At 28.4% G+C, this 12,896-nt stretch overlaps 5 protein-coding genes across 5 annotated transcripts; 3 read left to right on the forward strand and 2 right to left on the reverse strand.

Annotated features, from left to right (window-relative positions):
• Positions 1–493: 493 nt before the first annotated feature.
• Positions 494–874, reverse strand: OCT59_000708 (uncharacterized protein; the record flags this gene model as incomplete). The annotated part of the gene is made up of 1 exon (XM_066139044.1): positions 494–874. One exon carries the CDS (start codon positions 872–874, stop codon positions 494–496), a length of 381 nt encoding a protein of 126 aa, XP_065988482.1.
• Positions 875–956: 82 nt separating this feature from the next.
• On the reverse strand, positions 957–2,713 carry OCT59_000709 (uncharacterized protein; the record flags this gene model as incomplete). The annotated part of the gene is made up of 4 exons (XM_066139045.1): positions 957–1,414; positions 1,487–1,759; positions 1,839–2,393; positions 2,452–2,713. The coding sequence occupies 4 exons, from the start codon at positions 2,711–2,713 to the stop codon at positions 957–959; spliced, it is 1,548 nt and encodes a 515-aa protein (XP_065988483.1).
• Positions 2,714–4,207: 1,494 nt separating this feature from the next.
• OCT59_000710 (uncharacterized protein) lies at positions 4,208–4,576 on the forward strand (the record flags this gene model as incomplete). The annotated part of the gene is made up of 2 exons (XM_066139046.1): positions 4,208–4,247; positions 4,335–4,576. The coding sequence occupies 2 exons, from the start codon at positions 4,208–4,210 to the stop codon at positions 4,574–4,576; spliced, it is 282 nt and encodes a 93-aa protein (XP_065988484.1).
• Positions 4,577–4,720: 144 nt separating this feature from the next.
• On the forward strand, positions 4,721–5,620 carry OCT59_000711 (uncharacterized protein; the record flags this gene model as incomplete). The annotated part of the gene is made up of 1 exon (XM_025328736.2): positions 4,721–5,620. The coding sequence occupies one exon, from the start codon at positions 4,721–4,723 to the stop codon at positions 5,618–5,620; it is 900 nt and encodes a 299-aa protein (XP_025165319.2).
• A 2,587-nt stretch (positions 5,621–8,207) lies between these two features.
• Positions 8,208–9,898, forward strand: OCT59_000712 (uncharacterized protein; the record flags this gene model as incomplete). The annotated part of the gene is made up of 8 exons (XM_066139047.1): positions 8,208–8,272; positions 8,339–8,352; positions 8,506–8,627; positions 8,728–8,832; positions 8,913–9,005; positions 9,093–9,183; positions 9,274–9,744; positions 9,819–9,898. The coding sequence occupies 8 exons, from the start codon at positions 8,208–8,210 to the stop codon at positions 9,896–9,898; spliced, it is 1,041 nt and encodes a 346-aa protein (XP_065988485.1).
• Positions 9,899–12,896: the final 2,998 nt, after the last annotated feature.

Here is a 12,896-nt window from a genome sequence, read left to right on the forward strand (position 1 = left end):
AAAAATTCGCAAGAATTTTTCTTAATACTGCTTAATTTTTGTGATACCATGCTTAATTCCCCGATTAATAAAATTGAAATCACGTTTTTAAGAAAAATTCATGAGAATTTTCCTTGATACTGCTTAATTCTAATTCAGCTAATTTAGTATTAAGGTTTTAATTTAAAAATTACGCAGTATCTAATTAAATCGTTCAGTTACACTAAATTTTTTTTTTTTTTGCGAACAAAAAAAAAAAATTTCAAATTCAAAAAAAAAACGAGTTTTTTTTAGTATGTTTTAGTCGTTATCAAGAAAAATTCGCGAGAATTTTTCTTGATACTGCTTAATTCTAATTCAGCTAATTTAGTATTAAGGTTCTATGGTGCGGCGCACCTATACTCATCAATTAGTCCGAAATTCAAATTATAATAAAGTTACGTGAAATTCACGTGAAATGGTTTTTATTGGTCGTTAAGCAATCAGTTTTTAATTTCGCGGCGTAAAACATAAACTAATCAAATTTAATTTGGTTTAATTCTTCTATAACTTCGTCCGGAATTCTTCTATGAGATCTATATTTTTTAACTGCATATTCAGCTAATTTTCCACCAATTCCTTTTTGATATAAACTCATATAACGCCAAGCTTTTCTTGCAAATCTTCTAATTGTAATTAATGAAACTGATTCAAGACTTTGGGGTACAATTTGTTTTAATCCTACCCATGAATAATTACAGTTTTCTCTTGCATGCCTCTTTGCAGCCCCCCAATAACGCTCAATAAAGTTAAGTTCACAATGAAATTTTGGGTAAAAAATATATTTGTGACCTGCCTTTTCAATTATTTCAGCAATTGCACCCTTTTGAGCAAGAAAATCTGGTTCTAAGGACATTACTCGGCGCGCACAACAATTAATTCGATTTTCATCATCATTTTTTTCTTTGCATTCTTTGCATTCCAACATCAATCCACCATTAGGCCATTTTTTTCGTTCTTGTAATATTTGTCTCAGTCCTAGGCTGACCTCGAAGCTTTTCATTTGGATGGTCATCAGAAAATACCATTGATTGCAACTGGTTATCAGGACCCCAGTAAGTATCACGCATTTTTGGTTGCAAACCACCAGGTTTTAAGTTCATTTTTTTTGCCACTAATGCATCTTTTGCAAATATTGCATGATTTGAACTGTTATCAAATGCAAAAATGCCGATACAATTTGGATAAAGAACTTCAAATATAGGAATTGCTTTAATCTTTATCTGTTCAATGACATTTTCTGCCGTCCAATAACCTTCACGATCTTTACCTGGCTCTAAATATTCACGAGCTTCTACTGGAACATTAGGGTATTGTTCAATATTTTCTGGTTTCAATTTCAAACGTCCATCAACTTCTGTTAAAAACTCGCTAATCATAATTGATTTACCATTACCTTTTTTCCGTAAAGGCAATTCACCATTTTTGGCCTATACACCACGTAATCCATCATTAGAATAAAAAATACATTTATCATGCGTTACTAAAATGTGCTCTTTTTCACCTTCTGCTAAATCAGGTAAGATCCGATCCATATTTTCACCTTCATAACGTGACATAAGCCTCTCATATTCAAAAATTTGTTTTAAAAAATCATTCCTATATTGAACCACATTCGCACGTTCATGTCCATCATAAAATATACCTTGCTTTTGTCTTTGCTTTGTATATCCAAGAATATGAAGCCAGCGGACTGCAGTTGAAATATTTATAGTTTTTTTCTTATTAATTCCCAACTTAGCTAATGAGATTGTGTTCTATAAACTCTTTGAATTTTATAGGCATGACTTTGTAATTTTGATCTCGAATCCAAGCATGACATTCTTCAGCAACATCTTCATCATCAATTAATCGAATGGTTTTTTGATGCTTTCCTTGATATGATATAGGAAGTGCATTATGAAGAAGCCAATAATTAGCCCAATTTCGTATTTGACGAGCTTTCCAAACTCCACCATCAACAAAAACCATACGTGCAACATTTAAACTTGCTTCCATTTTCCCACCACCATTTTCATCTGATAGTTTCAAATACTCAAATATTGCTCGTTTCTTATTGTATTCATTAACCTTCATTTTATTGTGCTGACTTCCTAATTCTTCTTTCAAAGCCTTCATTCTTGCATCAATATTAGTCACTTTACATATGTTTTCTTCCTCTGATCCACTTTGTTCACTTTCATTTTCAATATTATGATCGGTATTAGATTGAGCTTTATATACGGGAAAAAAACTTGTGATCTTTGAGGTGCCAAATGCCGCTTTGGTAAATGAGCCACTTGGTCCCCACTTATCATAATATGTTGATTTTGGTGTCTTACATGCACTATATGGACCTCGTTTCTTTTTTTCAAATTCGTTATTTACATCCCACTCTAAAAACATAATAAATAAATAAAAAATTATTCTGAAATAATTGCTTTTATTTCTTACCTAACTCAATCATCATCAATTTTGATTGAGTATTTTTTTCCTTTTCTAAATCAAACTCATCCTCCCATCCACTGTCATCATCATCTCCCCATTCCTCTGCAGAAAATTCTAACTCAAGAGTGACGTCATCGGTCCCTTCTCTAATATTCAATTCATATTGTGTTGGATGGTTGTTATTGCTCCTTTTTTTTGTTCCAAACCTACCATCTGATGTCCGAAACTGTTGCTTGTAAAGTTTTTGTCGTTTCTTGACGGGCGGCATTTTTAATTTAATGATAACAACGCGTGGGAAAATGAAAATTCTCAATATCTTCGTTACTGCGATTCATTATTTATACATGAAGATCAAAATTACATCATAAATCCATGTGAAATTTATCATTTCAGTTTTTCCGAATTTTTGATATTTACTAATAAAGACATATGATTTTACGCATTTTAAAACTTTAATAGTCCACCAAAAAATCATGTAATCTCAAATTAAAACCGATAGATTGAAAGAGAATAACCTAATCTATCATTCTATCGGTGTTAATTTTATAAATTACACAAAATGTAGAACTAGATAGATTTGGCAGTTACACGAAATTTTTGATGAGTATAGATGCGCCGCACCATATCAAAGAATTTCTCGTGAATTTTTCTTGATCATCGTGATTTTTAATTTATAAATCAGACTTTTGAACTTTAAAATTAAGCAAGTATGAAGGAAATTTCTTGCGAATTTTTGTTATAAATCAGACTTCTGATGGATTTTTTATATGATCACGTGAAATTATCTATACAGTTTACAGTAGGGATCGGCATCACGCATGAATAGAAACCGCGCCCGACCTGCTAGATCATATGGAGATGATGTAATTTTTATTTGTGAAACTAAGGATATTGTTTGTTGTTTGAATCATTACCAATTACGTTTAAATATAACTCTATACTTATAAAAGATGATCGTGAAATCATATGAAATAAAATTTGTATATAAGGGGAATTTTCTTGATATTCTCACGGGTAGTGGGATCACTGCATCCAAGTTTGATTCAAGTTTTAATAAGAGGAAAAAAAAAATTTTTCCTCTGCCATTTAATTAAAAAGATGAGTAAAAAAGACTATCAATATGAGTATATTAAAAGGCAAAACCGTCAGTTTGCGCTGTGATATTCACAAAATAAATATTACATATATGAGAGTATTATTGACCATAATTAGATAATTAAATTGGTAATTTAAATTTATTTTAATAAATAAAACACCCCTTTAATTTTTTAGATCAATTCGAGACAATTAATTTTTTTCTCTAAATTTTTAGATCGATTCAACACCCTTATTGACCATAATTAGATTGTAATTAAATTTATTTTAATAAATAAAACACCCCCTTGATTTTTTAGATCAATTCGAGTTTATTAAATAGACACCCTTTACAATTAATTTTTTCTCTGGATTTTTAAATCGATTCAACACCCTTATAATTAATTTTTTCTGATTTTTATCGATTTAACATCTTTAACATTAATTTTCTTCCTTCAATTTTTTCCTCAAAAATCACCCTTATAATTAATTTTTTCTTTAATTTTTTATCGATTTAACATCTTTAACACTAATTTTCTTCCTTCAATTTTTTCCTCAAACTTCCTTCATTTTTCCTTCAATTTTTTCCTCAAACTTCCTTCAATTTTTTCTTCTTCCTTCAATTTTTTCCTCAAACTTCCTTCAATTTTTTCTTCTTCCTTCAATTTTTTCCTCAAAAATCTCAAAAATGGATTCAATCGACAAAGAAAGTAAATTAAAAGAAATTAGTATGTAATGAATGAGATATATAAATTTATGTTTTTTATTTATGTATTATAAGTTTTTTTTTATTTACTTAATAATTTTTCCAAAAGAACAAAATTTAATAAGGTTCGCCTCAAAGACATTTAAAGAGATGAAAGAATTAGAAATTAGATCTCTTAATATTTCTAATTCAAACGCTATATTAGAAAATAATGATATTGGGATATTCCGAATTCATTTTGGAGAAAACGATTTTAATGAAATTGATGAAGAAGAAGTTGATTCAAAAAAACAGTCAATCACAATAAAAAATAAAAAAGTTAATAATTTTTTTATACTTTTAATTCATTAAGATTCTATTCATTTTGACAATATATTAATTATGCATTGTTATGCGCAGAAACCGTTTTTATCATCTCCGGCTATTACGATGGCAAGGAATCTACGAGAATTATTACTAAATATTGATAAACTCCCAGATCAATAATCTTTTACGATGAACCCGACAAAATTCACAATAATTGAATCATATGTACAATTTTTGTTGAACAAATTAAAAAGTTCTTCAACAAAAGAAGCTTTTGTTGAAGAACTTAGATGTAATAATGACAATTTCTTAGAAATCGGTCTACCTCCTAATAATGAAAATTTAAAAGATAATTTTGAGATTACCTCGAAGGTAAATTTGTTAAAAATGGAGGAATCTTCCTTCGAACGAAGTAAGGAAGAAATAATAAGAGCGCTGGTCGCTCAATTAATATCAATTTATGACAATGTTCTTCAGGAATATATCGAAGCAGAGATTAATAGACGAAATGGATTTCGTAATTATTTGAATTTTTTAAAGATTTATAAAAAAATCGAAATATTTTGTAACATATACAAAATCAGATTGAAAGGTCAAACAATAAAAAATCAAACAAATACCAAAATTGTCGATTATAGCGAACAAAAAATTAAATTAACAACTCTCACCATCACTCTCAGAGCAGCAAAAAGAATTGATAGGCTATTAAGTCTTTCCAATAAAAATTTTCTCATTGTTGACATATTTCCTAATTTAGATGTAGCTTTTTTTAAATCATCGTCAATTAATGTCGCTGCATATGAATGTTGGCTGAAGATCATAGAAACGGGAAAAATAATTTCAGAGGAGCAAGGATACGAAATCTATCAACAAAAAAAGAAGGAGGAGAATTCATTAAGAGAAAATATTCTTAAACAAGTGTATGAATCAGCGGGATATGAATCGGCGGAATATGAATCAGCGGAATATTATTACATTGATGAAGAATCACCAAGATACTATCCTGATAACGACAATCCTGATAATGAAGAATCACCAAGATATTATGCCGATAACGAAGAATCTATTCTTCCTATGGATAAATCTTAACTCTTTCCTCCGCTTTCTTTCTCTTCTTCTTCTTCCTTCTTCGTTATTTTCCTCCTTTCCTCCTTCTTCTTCTCTCTTCTTCGCTCGTATCCTCCCTCTCTTCTTTTTCTCCTTTTTCGCTCTTTTCTTTCTTTTTTTCCTTCTTTTCTCCTTCTTCGTTCTTTTCCTCCCTTCCCTTCCCTTCCTCCTTCCTTTTCCTCTTTAATTTCACCAGTAGAATCCATTATTTTTTTGATTTTTTGTTCCTCGGCACTTGGTACTGATTTCGTCCGTTTCTTTGGCTCTCTTTTGACGCTTTCTTTCACGTTCATGTTTAAGTCATTGTTTGGGTGTTTTTCTCCTTTTGTTATTTCATTTCTCGGGTTAGTACTTTGATATCCATTTTATTATAATTTTTAAATGTAAAAGTTTATGCAAAGCGCATGGGAATTTTATATCTGATTTTTTTATCTTAATTTTTATAGTCGTCATCTTTACTTTAAAGTACAAAATTAGAAATACAATCGCCACTGGTTACAAACCTGGATATACCGAAAACTCGTTATATCGAACCAAATAGTGCAGAACTATTTATCCAAAACTTGTGTTTGTTTGATCAAATATATTATATACTGAATGATCACGTGAATTAAAATTGGATAATCTTTTTTTTTATCGGAATACAAAATTTAAAAAAAAAACCCGATATTAACACAATATATCAACAAAGAAAAGGGATTATGTCAACAAATCTTGTGTTACAATATTTTGCTGTGCAAATGCAACCTCGTGTTATGAAAAATGTCAACTACAAAAACCTTCCCGTTCATTATTTTTGGAATAAAAAGGCGTGAATGCAAGTTAGTATTTTAATGAAATTCTTCTTGAACTTAATCTCTTGAACTTAATACATGAAATTCTTCTAATATATATTTATTTCTTTTATTTTTTAGTTTTGATGGAAAAATTGATGACCTTGATATGTTAATTTCTAGTTGATATTAACGTATATGGATATGTTCATATTGAGGATGAAATGCTAGAGGGTGGACTTACTGATGAAGAAATTGTTGATAGGATATGAATACAAAAATGAAATAACTTATTTATACCAGAAAAAGTTACTTTGGCAGTAGTTAAAAGATTTATAAACGAATCTATAAGATTTTTATACGCAGAAGTGGGTAAAGAATTAAATAATATAATATAATAATAAAGATAATTCATAATTCACCTTAATTATTTTTAATCATGTGATTTGATTTTATTGGTAGAATTTATATACCGCGTTATATCCAGTGACGACCGCAATCTCAATTTTATTAATCGAAAAAAATAAGTAGTACCAAGAAAATTCTCAGAAAATTTTCTTGATGATCGCAATTAATTGGATTTAAATTTAAAAATTGTCAATCGTAATTTCAATTTCAATTTCAATTTATTTATTAATCAGCCTTTGAAAAATAAGGCCCATCAATTTCTAAAAATAGCTAAACGCGAATTTAATTTTAATGATTATTCTGTTATATTAACAAAATTGATCAATTTGCGCTTTTTTCTAACAATAATAGTTAGATAATATAAAATAGATAGTCATAACGCTATTATGTAATAATAAAAGAGTAATTTCTAATTAAACTCAATTCCAATTGTTTGTTTGTAAATTCTAATCGTTTGATTGTGACGTAAATCATGATCATCTTCCGATTTCTGAAACTATTTTTCACAAATATATACTGTATTGATATTGATGGACTGAAATTTAAAATGCCCCATGATTTTTTAGAAAACAACTTATTAGCATAGCGGCCAATCACAAAGATAGCACTGAAAATATAAGATCAGCTGATACTAACAACTGTGATCTGTATATGGTGATTAAGACCGATTAGAATCACGATTGTTAAGAAAAATTCTTGGGAATTTTTCTTGATACTGCTTATTTTAAAGTTTAAAGACCAATTAGCAAACTGAAATCACGATTTCAAGAAAAATTCTCATGAATTTTTCTTGATACTGCTTATTTTTAAAGTTTAAAGACCGATTAGTAAACTAAGATCACGATTTTAAGAAAAATTCTCACGAATTTTTCTTGATACAGACTGATTAGTAAATTGAAATCACGATTTTTAAATATGATTGTCTATATTTAACTAACTTTAATAATGATTGATCATTTTGTTAGAATTGTTAATTTTAGATACATAGTATGATATTATCGATACTTTTGCAATTGTAACAGATTTTGAAATCTATTATAAAATAGTTTTTTTTAGTTAAATAAATCATTTCGACTTTTTAGTAACTTTAGATAATATAGAGTCATGTTTGTGATCGAATTTTCTTTGTTAACGGTACGCGTTTCTCTAGAATCATGATTGTTCACAATTTAGTTACCCTAGATAGTATAGAGTCATATTTGTGATCGAATTTTCTTTGTTAACGGTACGCGTTTCTCTGAGTCACGATTGTTCATAAATAAATGTGATTGAATTTTCTGTTAATGGTACGCGTTTCTCCATCATTCATACATTTTGCATTTATCATTTACGTATTCTTTCTTATTTTTACGTGTTCTCATTCATATTCGTATGTTTACGTCAAAAAAATGAATCAACAAGAAGAAATTTCCTTGATCAAAAAACAAAATGAACTCATCTTGGAAAGATTAAAGTATAATAGATTTTTTATAAGAATAAATTTAAATGAATATTATTACTAATGAGTTATTTTTTAAAGTTCTTTAGATGATGGTACTTTTGCTGTGTTGTTCACAAATATTCGCAGACCTTCTATGTCATCCACAACCTCCCCCGTTGACGTGTCATCTTTATCAGCTCATGAAAATATTCGCTAGCCTTCTACGTCATCCACAACCTTCCCCGTTAACGTGTCATCTTTATTAGCTCGTGGAAATTCTCGCAGACCCTCTACGTCGTCCACAACCTCTCCTGTTGATGTGTCATCTTTATCAGCTCGTGGAAATATTCGCAGACCCTCTACGTCGTCCACAACCTTCCCCGTTGACGTAAGTTATTAATATAAGTCTAATCATACTTTTTAAAAAAAAATTCAATTTTGTAAAAAAACTAATAAAACTAATAATGTATGATATGTATGATTAAAAGACACACAATAAAAGTTTTGTTGCAAAACCAAAAAAAAAATACATATCTAAGTTAGATATGATAAGTACGTTAGATATAACGAATGAAATGTATACGTTGTGTATGGTACGTATATACATTAAATAATAATTGAATTTTCATACAAACAAGGCTTTTTGTAATAAATTAATAATCAATAAAACTAGTCGTCAATGAGAATATGTGCAGATTATCATCTTGATTATAATTTGTCATATAAAGACATACACAAAAACATTTTATTTAAAATAATCGAAAAGGTATTTATTTTTATTTACTTTAATCAATATGTTTATAGAATAAATATATAATATTTATAGAATAATTTTATAATTATTTTTTTTTAGTTTAAAATAAAAACTAAGGATCTTAACATTTCGCTTGGATACAATGATTGGTTTGCATACGAGCTATTAAAAAAACACGTTCAGCACGTTCGTAAGTATTTCTTTTTTTATTAATATAATACAAATTAAATATGATTTTTTAAAAAATCAAAAAATATAATTTATATTTATATAATCAAAGGCGACCACAAAGCAAAAACAATAAATGAATATTTCACGAAAAGAACCCGAAGCAGAGGTGAGGAGAGGCCAGTGGAAAAAAACGTAGAAGAAAGCGGTGGTGATGAAGAAGAGAGAGAAAGTGAAGGTGAAGAAGCAGCAGCAGAAATTGAAATTCGGGATGACTCCGATTCTGATATAGACGAAGATTTAGAACGTCAACTCTTAAATTTATTTCGTAAAAGATATAAAAAAACAGGCGGAACAGATAGTAATAAGGATGAAGAATTAGAACGCAATCTTATACGTGAAATAAGAAGTAAGTACGAGCGTAAAAAGAGGGAGAGGCAACTACAACAACAAAAAATACTACTACTACAACAACAACGAAAACAGCAGCAGGAAGAAAAAGAAAAAGAAGTTGAAGAAAAAGAAAAAGAAATTGAAGAAAAAGAGAAAGAAATAGAAGAAAAAAAAAATGAAACAGCCACAAGTAATAATTTTTCTGTATATTAATTAATTAATTTAAGTATTAAAAATAACTTATTTTTATCATTTTTTCTTAAGGAGGTGGACGTACCTTACGCAAAAGGACAGTGATGGCCAATAAGGCCAATAAAAAAGCGAGGGCCAATAAAAAAAGATAATGAAAAAAATAAAAGGTAAATAACATTACGCAAAAGGACAGTGACGGCCAATAAAAAAGATAATGAAAAAATAAAAAATAAAAAGTAAATAGTTAAATATGTTTGTAATAAACAACTCATTTTTATAAAAAAAATTATTAATGAACTGAAATAAATAATAATAGTAATTTTTATATTTAATTGGCTTTTGAACCTTAAGAAAATTCGTGAGAATTTTTCTTATCGGGATTTCAATTTACTTAAACTTTAAAATGAGAAGTATCAAGAAAAATTCGCGAGAATTTTTCTTGAAATTGGGATTTTAGTTCGCGAATTTTTCTTGATACTGCTTATTTTAGTTTACTAACCGGTCTTTAAACTTTAAAAATAAGCGGTATCAAGAAAAATTCGCGAGAATTTTTCTTGAAATCGTGATTTCAGTTTGCTAATCGGTCTTTAAACTTTAAAATAAGCAGTATCAAGAAAATTCGCGAGAATTTTTCTTAAAAAATCGTGATTTCAATTTATTTAAACTTTAAAAATAAGCGGTATCAAGAAAAATTCGCAAGAATTTTTCTTGAAATCGTGATTTCAGTTTACTAATCGGTCTTTAAACTTTAAAATAAGCAGCATCAAGAAAAATTCGCGAGAATTTTTCTTAAAAAATCGTAATTTCAATTTATTTAAAATTTAAAAATAAGCAGTATCAAGAAAAATTCGCAAGAATTTTTCTTGAAATCGTGATTTTAATTTATTTATTAGTCAGTCTTTTAAACTTTAAAATAAGCAATATCAAGAAAAATTTGCGAGAATTTTTCTTGAAATCGTGATTTCAATTTATTGGTTGGTATCTCTAATAGTCTTCGGATTCTTGTTTTTTCGTTATTAATTTCTTCTTTTTATACGTGGAACTCGACTATTTTCAGATTTTAACAACCGAACTATCAATCTAATCGCTCGCGACTTGACTGTTTGGCATTATAACGAACAAATTTTATTATTTTGAATAAAATTAAATCTATACCATAATAGATTAATAGATGTTGTAATGCAATTTCGAATATATTATTATATCTTACAAAAATTCATATCTACAATATCGGCATAAACCCAGATATATATATATCATGTGATTTAATCGCTTTCATTCATAGATTATGATTGGATAATTATCACATGGATGCTGATCATTTGTTTGTTTTTGCATGCACGCGAATGATATAAATTGGGAAAAATACAAACTGTTTCTCTTTTACTCTTTATTCTTTATTTTGCTTTTTACTCGAAGTATTATCTCAAATATTGCACTTATTTATTTATTTCATTTTTTATAGAAGAAAATTTTAAACGATACCAAATAAAAGGTTGCCTAATAGATATAGAAAGAAATACATTTCACAAAAAGAAAATATTTAACGTTTATGAAGTAATATTTTTTTAAACTTAAATATAATTAATTGTATTATTCTTTATTACTAATTTTTTATCTTGTCTTTTTGAACTTTTCTAAAATAGATTTATTTATAATTTAATAAAATAGGTACAGTTACTTTTATTTTCGGTCTTTATTGCTATTAATTGTATTGCTACTAATTGTATCTTTTTTTTTTATCATTACTAATTGTATCTTTCTTTCATCGCTACTAATTGTATCTTTCTTTCATCGCTACTAATTGTATCTTTCTTTTATCGCTACTAATTTTTTATCATTACTAATTTTCTTCTTTTTATCACTATTAATTTTTCTTCTTTTTATCACTACTAATTATATCTTTCTTTCATTGCTACTAATTTTTCTTCTTTTTACCACTACTAATTGTATCTTTCTTCTATTGTTACTAATTATATCTTTTTTTTATCACTACTAATTTTTCTTCTATCGCTACTAATTGTATCTTCTTTTTATCACTAATAATTTTTCTTTTTTTTATTACTACTAAATGTATCTTTCTTCTATTGTTACTAATTATATCTTTTTTTTATCACTACTAATTTTTCTTCTATCGCTATTAATTGTATCTTCTTTTTATCACTAATAATTTTTCTTCCTTTTATTACTACTAATTGTATCTTTCTTTCATCGTTACTAATTGTATCTTTTTTTTTATTACTGCTAATTTTTCTTCTTTTTATCACTACTAATTTTGTATCTCTTTTTATCACTTCTTCTTTTATAACTACTAATTCTTTCTTTTTTTTATTTTCTCTATATTTAATTATAATAATTTTATTACTATAATAGAAGTATTCTTTTATTAGATTTTAATTACACAAATTATTAATTGCATATCAATTTAAATAATAAATTATCTGTTATATTTATTTATACATTATATTATTAATAAATAAAAACATTCTATGTAAATACGTGTACTAATGGTATATTTTTAATATGTAAACATACGGATTGCTGGGATATCATGCTGTTCGCAAATTAATCAAAGTAGGAAACGTACGGTTCACACTGAAATATCGTGCTGTTCGCAAATTAATCAAAGTAGGAAACGTACGGTTCACACTGGGATATCGTGCTGTTCGCAAATTAATCAAAGTGGGAAACGTACGGTGCACACCGGGATATCGTGCTGTTCGCAAATTAATCAAAGTGGGAAATGTACGGTGCACACTGGGATATCGTGCTGTTCGCAAATTAATCATAGTGGGAAACGTACGGTTCACACCGGGATATCGTGCTGTTCGCAAATTAATCAACAGTGGGAAATATACGGTTCACACCGGGATATCGTGCTGTTCGCAAATTAATCAACAGTGGGAAACGTACGGTTCACACCAGGATATCGTGCTGTTCGCAAATTAATCAACAGTGGGAAACGTACGGTTCACACCGGGATATCGTGCTGTTCACAAATTAATCAACAGTGGGAAACATACGGTTCACACCGGGATATCGTGCTATTCGCAAATTAATCAACAGTGGGAAACGTACGGTTCACACCGGGATATCATGCTGTTCGCAAATTAATCAACAGTGGGAAACGTACGGTTCACACCACCATAT

This window comes from Rhizophagus irregularis, chromosome 1, assembly GCF_026210795.1.
Source record: "Rhizophagus irregularis chromosome 1, complete sequence".
NCBI classification, from domain to species: Eukaryota; Fungi; Glomeromycota; class Glomeromycetes; order Glomerales; family Glomeraceae; genus Rhizophagus; species Rhizophagus irregularis.